Genomic DNA, 10000 nt, shown 5'->3' with positions numbered 1-10000 from the left:
ATAAGATGATAAGGGATTCTCCTCTGTACACGATGATCGGTTCGGCATTTTACTACCATACAAACAGACACAAACACGCGGGTCCGCACTAATTTTCTTATCTGGTTGATAATGTGGTTCCACGCGACCAATTGGACCGCGAACGCCAGTTAGAATTCAATTTCAGAGGCAACAACCCAGATGAAACAGTCCATGACTCAAGTTTACTTCTGATAATGCATTAAGATGGCACGACCCCGTTGTGCCGGGGCGTTCCGCACGAGCAGAGAAGCGGCAGACTAATCATCCGGTTTGTTTTGCAAAAATCGGTGCTGCAACCATTGCTCGATGAAACCTTCACTGTAATTTCAGGGTCTGCTTTCTTTGTGTTCCGTCTATTCCAACCGATACTGGCCAACAGCATTCGTGTAGGACATCAATCGTTCTGCTTTGAGCATTTAAATAACCATCGGGAGTCAACTCATTCCCCTTTTCAATGACCGCTGACAGAGATGTGTTTAGTTCGCTCAAATTCGTGTATTTCTACGATAGTAATTGAACGTTCCGATTGGCACAGCAAACTCGTCCACCCTTGCATTCCTTTTCTTCTCTCGTCTTCACTCCCACCAACTAATACCATCGTACAGATGGTATCGCAACACTGGTTCTTACATGTAACATAATAAACGTATCTCTAGTTCTGTACGCTTCGCGTGGATATGCACATACTTGTGGTAAAATTGAGATTAAAAAACGAGGAAAACAATCCAATAACATTACACAAGAAATTTTAAGGTAATCCTAATGCCACGCACGGTTGCCCCCCTTTAACAAGTTACTCGCAAAACTAATGATTGATAAAATATCTAAACAGTGCATATAGCTGCAACTCATATGCATTTACAATATGTATGGATATGCACAACAACACGGTGGCCACTCTTTCCGGTTTCCGTCCGTGGTCCCAACAATGTTGATTTTTAAGGAAAGTGTGTAATATTTATGTTCGTTTAACGTGTGCAAGGAGTTTGGTTGCATATAGAGGGAATCAGGGAAAGAGAAAAAGATACGAAAACAAAAAAACATCAAATTTCAAGAACGGTACATCGGGTGCTGCTCCCATATCATCCGACTAGATCGTGATCGATGATTCTCGCTATGTGACCCCTACACGAATGACCGCCCAGCATACTGGGGCTGCGGTGGTGGGCGATTGCTTTTCTGTTTGCGAAACTCAACCGCCCGTCCAACCGGTACGATGCCCAACTTTTTCGCCTTTGCCAACGATCGCCAAACCTGTTCCGAGCGCAAAATGGAGGAAAGGGAAACTCATGATTAACCGTCGTCGCTGGCGCCTGGCGTGAATGTCAGTTACCTTAATTTCGTAATCATCACTGGTGGTGACGAGCATCTCGTTATCACGCGGATTGAAGGCAACACTGTTCACCACATCTTCGTGCTGGTACTTGGCCAGGCACACGCCATAGTAGCGCTCCCATAGATACGCATGCATATCCTCGGCGCCACTAAGGAGAGATAGCAAAGGCAAACATATCGCGATCAGTACGGTGCTGCTCGACTGTCGTCGTGCTGCAGTGCTCTTACCTTGCCACGTAACTATCACAGACATCCAAGAAGATAAAGAAACATTCCGTGTTGGGCGTGTAGGCCTTATGCGCACGCAGCATCTTGCCGACCTTCTTCAGCGTCATCAGATCGATCACGTGTATGTCAATCTCCTGGGCGATCGCGGGCGGCTCGAGTGGATTGCGGATGACGCAGTTGCGGGGCCACGGTCGGCTGTTCACGTACAGGTAACGATGGTCCGGGCTAAGCCCCATACCGATGATGTGCCCGTGCAGATCGATCAGCTTGTCGACACGATCGAACCGATCCGCTACCGCCTCATAGTTTGCCCAGTTCGGCTCGACCGGCGGCGATTCGTTCTGTAAGATATACTGCAGGCGCATTTCTTCGCGTGACAGCTCGCCCATAATTACCTGCATCTCACGCTGCTGTTCGCGCAGTGCGACCCGCTCCCGGAGCGATGGACCTGGTTCGAGCCGGCGGGGAAAGTTCACGTCCACGATACGCTTGAAACCGATCTGGTGCGGGGTATAGGTTTTGGAGCCGGTCGAAAAGATCAGATACTTCGGACAGGGGTTCGTCAGTTCCTCATCCTCACACTCGGACAGACTGTCCGGCCGGTCGCCCGCACCACCCATCGCGTCGCCATCGTCTTCATCGTCGTCCTCCAGGCAATCGTCCGATGATTCGTAGTAGGAGTCTTCGTACTCCTGCCGGAACTCTTCCAGATACTGAATAGGGCTGGCGTAGTCCAGCGGTTCACAGACCGCATCCGGTCCCGGTCCCGCTCCCGCTCCCTGCCCGTGCATGAACAGCGGATCTTGCTGCTGGTTACCTACGACAAAGGCATCGATCAAAGCAACCATCCATTAGTCACCAGAGTTAGCGATAGAGAGAGACCCCTCTTACCATCATTTGTTCCTACGTCGTTCTCGTCCTCATCCTCTTCCTCTTCCGAGTCCTGCTCTTGTTTCATCTGATAGTGCGATAGGGGATTACCGGCACGCCGGTTAGCGGCGCTACTGGCACCGCTCGTGCCACTAACCGATGCGCCCGACTGTGCAGTAGCCTCCCCATCAGCAACACCACCTTCGTTCCCTGCTTTCCGCTTCTTCTCCTCCTCATCGGCCAGCCAGGGACAGTTGGCGACCATAATGGCGCGTATCGAACTGGCATTGCGGTTGTAGAACTTGTACACCTGGCTCCGAACCGGCGTGTGCTCCGAATCGACCTCCTGGTTTGCCTTGTTCAGCCACAGCTTCGAGGTACTCACCAGATGCGCCAACCAGCTCAAATCGCCCGACAGCAGATGCTGATCGCTGAACCATGTGCCGAAGATGTCATACGGTCGGTTCGTTACGCGGCACTTCAATCGAAAACCATCTACGGAGATGAAGGGAATGTCTGGGTGAGATTGATGGAATGGTGTCGTACTAAGTGTGCCCTAATCTTGCTTATCAGGCTGCTTGCTTCTTGCTAATGGGTACATTTAATTCCTCTTAATCACACAGAAAGTGCCCAGAAGCGGTGTGAAGTAGATTGAACCCTTTTCAAACGGATAGTGATGATGTCGGTGACAAATGACTACTTCGATTGCACTCAACGCTCATCCGAAGATTGATGTTGTTGTCTAATTTTGACCTGCTGACTACTAAACATGGGTGCCATTGATCTTCAAACTGAATATTAATTAATTTCTATTTCGAACCGTCGTATGCCCTTCTTATCACGGACCGGCCACAGCTATTTCACCGCGGGGGGTGAGCGCATAACCCATTGCTTATCAAAATCTTACTCTGGACCGTGAATACGGCTATTTCCCCCGATGTGCTGTGCGGCGTCCCGTAGTGGACGCCCGAGACGAGCAACGACGAGTCGCTCTGGTTGAATTGCGAGAACTGCGTATACTTCCAGTTCAACTTCCGCATGTCGTACGACGACCGTATGCTCGATGGGTACGCAGCATTCCACAGCTAGGCAGAGATGGATGAATAACGGAAAGAGAGACTTTGAGAGACCGCCGACCGCTGCCAAAAAAACCATGCCAACCACTTACAATCACGAAACCATCCTTCGAGCAGGTGGCAAACATTTTGCCATTATGCGAGAAGCTCACGTGCAGCACTTGGTGCGAGTGGGAGGTGAGCACATCGGTCAGCACCATCGGTACGTTGTTGGTCAACCGTCTGTACTCGGAGCGCCAGCTATCCGCACCTGTCGGTCCATGAAGCGGAAAGGATCATCGATGAGAAGAAGGGCGGAAATAACTATATTTATATATATATCTTGCACAGCATCCGCCCTTGATTGCATGGTGCGCGATCGCGAACCGTGATCGTGATCTAGATTATTGCGTCACTCCAATGTCAACCGTTGGCCGTTTCAGGCACATACCTCGCTTGAGTGGAATCGACGCATCGACGTTAAACTCGCGCCTGAAGTATCTGCGCCAGATGTAGTCATCCTTGGAGAGCTTGTACCACCGTTTGCAGCACTGGCCCGCATTCAGCACGTCACGGGGTGTCAGGTTGAGAAAGATATTGATAAACAACGGCTCCGGCAGAAACACCCAGGGACTGTTCTCCGCGTACGTCGTACCGCCGGTGTCGTCCTCCTCTTCGCTGCTCAGCGAACCGGTCCCGCTGCGTCCAGTAGTGTTCGATTCCATACTTTCCGCATCACGGCGACCACTTCCGCTGCTGGCGTGATGATGCATCATCGGCACATCGTCATACGCTTCCGCCATGGCTGCTGCTTAATCACTCTTTTCCACCCGCGCACCGATCGGTAACGAACGCACTCCGCGCGAACGCACTTTCACTATCGTCCGGGCCTACCGCAGCACGCTTTACTTTTACTTTGACTGGGTCCGGCTGGCTGGCTGGCTGGCTTATGCGTCGGAATACACGATCAGGCTAGCTGCGATAGGGGCACGGGATTGTTGGTTTTTTTTTTGTTTTTCTTTTCCACCCAAAACGAACAGTACACTCCACACACGGAAGAGACAAAACCGGGGCTCTGATTCACGGACGGCCTCTCTCTCTCTCTCTCTCGATAGGCGTTGGTTTGGCGCGCACAAAAACCTAAAATCCTTTCCTTCGCGGAAGATCGCAATTATCGCTCTTTTTATTCTCTAAATCCTCTTTTTTTACGAACTGGCTGTTTCGGTGCAAGAAAATAAAAATAAATAACACAACTGACAGCTGATTGCGTTTAGGGCGTCCGCTGTTTCAGGACTTCAGGTTGGGATTTTTTTTTTGGTTTTTTGTTTTCTGAGGCTCAAATTGATGATTTCTTTCTTTTTTAAACCTTTTCCACGGGCTAAGTACAATAAATATCGTTTATTTAATAGATAACTTGCCGGTAATTTGCACTAAAGCTCTATGTACAATCTAAAACAAAATACGACCAAGAAGATGGCGAAACGGGTTCTCATTCTCATAGATCTGCGTGGCGTTCCGTGGCGTTTCCGTTGAGCATCCGAGGGGAATCTTGTCCTGCTTTGGTGTTTCTCAAGCTCAAGCTTGTGGCGTTCCGCAACCCGCATGCCCATCCTTTGGAACGCCATCAACTGCATCAGAGTCGCCCCCGGTACCGTCGTCATCGTGATCGTCCGGCTTAGCGGGAACCGGTGGAACAGGAGCGGACCGTGGATTGCGGTTCTTCTTTTTCAACTCAACGTGACCGAAACAGTGTTCACACTCGTCCTCACTCTCCGATGAGCTTTCTCCGAACGCGCGCGGTTTCTCGTAGATGCAGCAGCATTTTGATTTCTTCTTATTCATATGCTCGTTATCGACGGTACCGTTTGTCCACTGTACTTTCCGCTCGCTGCGCGGTTTTTGCAACCGCAGCCGAAGGACCGGTGGGTTCTGAAATGGAATCGAAAAAAGGACATTCTATTAATACACTATTTAAGTGATTTAAATGGCATTTTCGGTTCTTCGGATCTATGTTCTAGAAGAAGCGACATACGAGGCGCCGTTAAGGATCGTGGATAGGATTTATTGAATGATTTTCGATTCCCGTAAATGCTTCATTTGCTCGTCACCGTAACCGAGCAGACCGCGCAGCACCTCATCCGTGTGCTGTCCTAGGAGTGGGGGAACGGAAGCGATCTCGTTCTTTGCCTCACTGTACACAACCGGTGGTCCTACCAGCTTCACCTCCCCGGCCGTAGGATGTTGTATCGTCTTCACCATTCCAATCGCCTTCACATGACGGTCATCAAACACCTCCTTCATGCTATTGATCGGTCCCACCGGAAAGGAGGCCGTTTCGAACAGCTCCATCCATTCAGCCGACGATTTGCCTCTCAAAATGTTCGACAGCAGCTCTATCAACTCCCTTCGGTGCTCCACACGAGCCCGATTGTTGGCAAACCGCACATCCTGTGCCAGCTCCTTCATCCCTAGCAAACGGCACAGATCAACGAATTGGGCATCACTGCCACAACCGAGCGTAATGTAGCCAGTCCGCGTCTGGAACGCTTCGTACGGGACGATACTCTCGTGGGCGGTTCCCCAGCGTTTGGCTTCCTTGTTCGCGTTCAGATAGTTGCTGGCCACATTGATTAAACAGGCCACCTGCGTCGACAGGAGATTTACGTCAATCTTCTGACCCCGGCCGGTGCGATAACGCTGCAACAGGGCTGCTAGGATGGCACCGTGAGCGTACAGTCCGGTCGCAATGTCGGTGATCGCTATTCCCACCTTAGCAGGCGGTCCATCCTCACTGCCCGTGATGTGCAACAGTCCACCGATCGAGCTCGCAATCACATCGTAGCCCGGCTTGCTGCGATACGGTCCCACCGAACCGAACCCCGTGATGGAGCAGTAGATCAGCGATGGAGCTATCGTGCGCAACGTTTCGTACCCCAAGCCAAGCTCATCCAACTTTCCGGGCACATAGTTCTCCACCAGCACGTCACACTTCCGGGCCAGCTCGTAGATCACCTCCCGGCCCGTCTTCAGATTGACGCAGACGCTCTTCTTGTTCCGGTTCGCGGCCATAAAGTACACGGAATCGGACGAGTTGCGCAGGAACGGTGGACCCCATTTCCGCGACTCATCACCCACGAACGGACGCTCGATTTTGTACACCTCCGCACCGAGATCTCCCAGCACCATCGTGCAGTAGGGACCGGCGACGATCCTTGTTAGATCGAGCACCTTGATGCCCTCGAGTGGAAACTGGCCACCATCGGTACCGGTTCGGGTGCTAAAACACCTTCGACGAACACGTTTGCCATGCGCCGCCGTGCGGAAGCGAGAACACAATCCGACCACAAACCCGGAGACCATTCTGTTATGCTGCGTAGTAACTGATTCGCAGGGGCAAAAAAACCATTCCACCCCTCGCGTGGGCCACACCCTTCCGTGCATCCGTGGTCCAGGTGTATCATTATTTATGATGTTTACCCTCACATCATCCCGCTTTCGATAACAGCACCACCGCTAGACCGCGAGCGAGTTCGCGCTTCCTTACCTCAGCTGGGCTGACGCTGGTTCCGGCAATCGGCTCACTTTGAGCGATGGTTTCCGTGATGCTGCGGCTTCCGGTTGGTGTTTCTGCGTTCATCATGGTTCGCTTTATCGATCGGGGATTCCCTTTGGAAAGCACAAAATTTCAAATTATCGCCTCCGCGGCCTCGCTGGATGCTGGCTGTGGATGTGTGTGGATGTGTGTGTTTTTCTGAGAAATGTCAGCTGTCACTCGAAACGGAAGCGACTCACCGCGGGGGTTTGATTGCTCCGTTAGCTCTATTTTTGTGAAAAAATGCTTTTAACAGCCATTTGCCGGTTTTATAAAGTAGTACTTAATTGCAGAAAGTAACACAGCGCACAGATTTCACTTTGGTGGTCGTTTTGGATCGCGTTAAACCCGTCGGAGTGTCTGACCCGTGGGTGCATTCAACACAAACAGAAACGTCAGGTCGGGGGGTGGTGGTGGTTGGTGAAAGTGGGGTGCGCACACACGCGGGCACATACACACGACAGCACGGCGGTGGAAAAAAGGCGATTTGTGTATTTTTGCTGCCGCGATTTTTGGGTCCCAAATTAGGAGCTACGACGAGCCCCCCCGCCAGGATATCGTCGTCATCGGATTTGGGGGTTAGACGGCACGTGCTCGAACGAGTGACCGTTTTTTTTGCCGTCGTGGAACTCTCGCCCAGCTCCGCACGATCCGTCGCAAAGTCAGCCAGAGGAAGCAGCACCAACGAGGCGCCTCGAGGACCGTTTCTACTCCGTGGCAGCAACACCGGACGCCCGTGTCACGCCCCCCTTTGCCGACCACCGCACGAACAGTGACTTAAAAATTGCTTTTCGTCCGAAAAGGCAACAGCCACCGCGCCGGCACCAACAGCAGCAGCAGCAGCAGCAGCAGATGGCCCATCCGCCCTTCATGGATTTGCCGAGGAACCTGCACGACTGCTACTTCTTCTACTACTCGACATGTAAGAAGGGCACCAGCTGCGAGTACCGCCATGAGCCGGCGGCCCTTGGCCATGAGAAGACGTGCAAGATGTGGGCGGAAGGCAAGTGCTACAACCGCACGTGCACGATGCGCCACATGAAGATCCAGAGTCCGCGCTCGGCCACACCGTGCTTTTGGGAGGATCAGCCGGGCGGCTGCCGTAAGCCGCACTGCGTGTTCCAGCATAAGAACGCGCGGCCGAACCAACCGACAACGAGCAACGTGGGAGTGCCAGTGCAACCGGCGCCCGCCCCCAATGCCGCCCCGACTGCCCATCTGATGCACTCGAGTTCGCCGGCCGTTCTCCTGGACTATAACTACACCATTTTGCCGAGAATCATCTAAGCAGCCCGCATGATCTAAGCAGTCCGTCGTCATCGTTCGTCGTGGTGTTGGAGATCGAACAGCGGCAATGATGGCGTCCGTCACTCACGCCCAGGATGAGCTGCCAGGATGTGCTATCGGTTGATTGAGTGACGATTGCGTGCGCCGATATTACTACCATCAGATCGATCGAAAGCCGGTGCCGGATTCCCACGGCGCCATACTTGGTCGCTAACGTTGCTGCTGTGGGTGTGAGTGGGAGATTAGTGTGAACCGCCCGCCGGCCAGCGGCCTCCAACCCCGGCAGCAGCCTGGTGATCTTGTGTACCACAGCAGCTTTGCTTTTCACCGTTTCCCGCTCCTTCCACACGGCAGAACGTATTTATTTTATATTTATATATTGTTTTCCCACTGTTTATCGTTATCATTAGGCGGCGCGCGATCACGTGAATTGAAAAAAGTAGAAACGTTTTGGACAGCAATAAGAATTAACAGGTCAAATGGCCGTGGATCGGTCGATCGTCGCTTTGAGTGAATCGGCAAATTGCAAACTTAGCCAATCAACCAACCACCATTATGAAGGCAGGATGATGAGGAAGAAGCATTAGGGAGTTGTGGAGGAAAGTTAGACATGCTTAGACCCAAAGGGTTAGGTTTTCATCCAAATTTATCACAGTTCAATTAAAACCGTTTGCTATCCCTGCCCCTCCCCACTCTCCACAGCGCAGACCGTGCTCTCCTGGGTCTGGTTGCAAAGCATAATACCATGAGTGCATTAATCCTTGTAGTTATGCGGAATATAGTTGTAGTTAATTTCATCATTCTTATCATTATTAGCACTTTTTTGTTTATGTTTTTTTTTTCACAAAAGAATTTACTCCACAATAGCTGGTTATTTCTCATTTGCAGCTAAACGGGGTAGCGAGGATTTAGTGAAGGCAGACGAAAACGGTTTTATTGGGAAATTGGGAAATGGTTTTATTTTCATCAAACATCTCTTCCCATCCCATCCGCACGATATCACAGTCGGCACATTCGAGCGTACGGATATCTCTTTTCAAGCATGCACCGTAGCATAATGCAATGCGATAGTTTACTAGATCAATATCCTTATCCTATACGGTAGCCTTTCTCCCTCAAGCGCTGTTTCTGTTTTGCTATGGTTTTGGTTTCTGTGTCTTGTTGCTTTCTCGGCGAAGGATTGGGATCTTATAGTTCCTTGTGAGTGGAAGGGTGTTCGGAAAAGAAAGGAAGAGGAAGCTAGCAGAGGAAATAGTAAACCAAGATAGAAGATGGTGAAATGAACTTTCATAAATCGGATCACGTGAAATCCATAGAAAAGAAATCGATCGAAACACGGTTCGGAGGATCGGTTCGTGTCAGTGCAAAAGCGAACAACCGTTATGTGTGTGCCCCCGGAGTATTGTGAGTACAGGCGTTGGAGTTTTGTTGGTACAAGAGTTAGCTAAAATGATACCCCCTGCCCCCATTCACACGCAAATAAATGGAGCAAATGAGCATAATAGTAATCAATAGTTACGGTCGGGAGAAGGCTAGAATTTGCACCGTTAGCAGTGGAGCGTAAAGAATCGAGCGTTAGAAATAAATTAAAGGGTAAAGGTAAGACGAGGCG

The 10000-nt window shown here is 51.0% G+C and overlaps 5 protein-coding genes across 8 annotated transcripts in view; 2 read left to right on the top strand and 3 right to left on the bottom strand.

The window, feature by feature from the left end:
- Nucleotides 1-28, top strand: part of LOC126572637 (solute carrier organic anion transporter family member 74D-like) — a 7991-nt gene extending 7963 nt beyond the window's left edge. For all 3 annotated transcript variants that reach the window (XM_050232104.1, XM_050232103.1, XM_050232106.1), the window contains exon 7: nucleotides 1-28. This exon is cut by the window's left edge and continues 290 nt beyond it. The gene's annotated coding sequence lies outside the window, so the exon portion shown is untranslated.
- A 466-nt stretch (nucleotides 29-494) lies between these two features.
- LOC126572639 (F-box/WD repeat-containing protein 5) lies at nucleotides 495-4725 on the bottom strand. Of its 2 annotated transcripts, XM_050232109.1 has the most exons (8): nucleotides 3961-4725; nucleotides 3623-3780; nucleotides 3362-3539; nucleotides 2476-2949; nucleotides 1980-2401; nucleotides 1585-1925; nucleotides 1355-1505; nucleotides 495-1275 (listed from the first exon to the last, which is right to left on the bottom strand). In XM_050232109.1, the coding sequence occupies exons 1-8, from the start codon at nucleotides 4310-4312 to the stop codon at nucleotides 1147-1149; spliced, it is 2205 nt and encodes a 734-aa protein (XP_050088066.1). In that variant the 5' UTR covers nucleotides 4313-4725; the 3' UTR covers nucleotides 495-1146. The 2 variants fall into 2 exon arrangements, with proteins under 2 accessions (XP_050088066.1, XP_050088065.1); XM_050232108.1 differs by having other exon boundaries at nucleotides 1585-2401.
- Nucleotides 4726-4892: 167 nt separating this feature from the next.
- LOC126578263 (E3 ubiquitin-protein ligase PPP1R11-like) lies at nucleotides 4893-7312 on the bottom strand. The gene is made up of 2 exons (XM_050240650.1): nucleotides 7054-7312; nucleotides 4893-5438 (listed from the first exon to the last, which is right to left on the bottom strand). Exons 1-2 carry the CDS (start codon nucleotides 7147-7149, stop codon nucleotides 5085-5087), a joined length of 450 nt encoding a protein of 149 aa, XP_050096607.1. The 5' UTR covers nucleotides 7150-7312; the 3' UTR covers nucleotides 4893-5084.
- LOC126578253 (succinate--hydroxymethylglutarate CoA-transferase) lies at nucleotides 5551-6956 on the bottom strand. The gene has a single exon (XM_050240639.1). It carries the CDS (start codon nucleotides 6948-6950, stop codon nucleotides 5571-5573), a length of 1380 nt encoding a protein of 459 aa, XP_050096596.1. The 5' UTR covers nucleotides 6951-6956; the 3' UTR covers nucleotides 5551-5570.
- Nucleotides 7313-7542: 230 nt separating the features above from the next.
- Nucleotides 7543-10000, top strand: part of LOC126578269 (zinc finger CCCH domain-containing protein 11B-like) — a 3048-nt gene continuing 590 nt past the window's right edge. The window contains exon 1 of the mRNA XM_050240664.1: nucleotides 7543-10000. This exon is cut by the window's right edge and continues 590 nt beyond it. Coding sequence (XP_050096621.1) covers nucleotides 7954-8388 — 435 coding nt within the window. The 5' untranslated portion in view covers nucleotides 7543-7953 and the 3' untranslated portion in view covers nucleotides 8389-10000.

Source organism: Anopheles aquasalis, chromosome 2 (genome assembly GCF_943734665.1).
Source record: "Anopheles aquasalis chromosome 2, idAnoAquaMG_Q_19, whole genome shotgun sequence".
NCBI lineage: Eukaryota > Metazoa > Arthropoda > Insecta > Diptera > Culicidae > Anopheles > Anopheles aquasalis.
The sequence above is the reverse complement of the archived record's forward strand: the minus strand, read 5'-3'. Positions and strand labels throughout refer to the sequence as shown.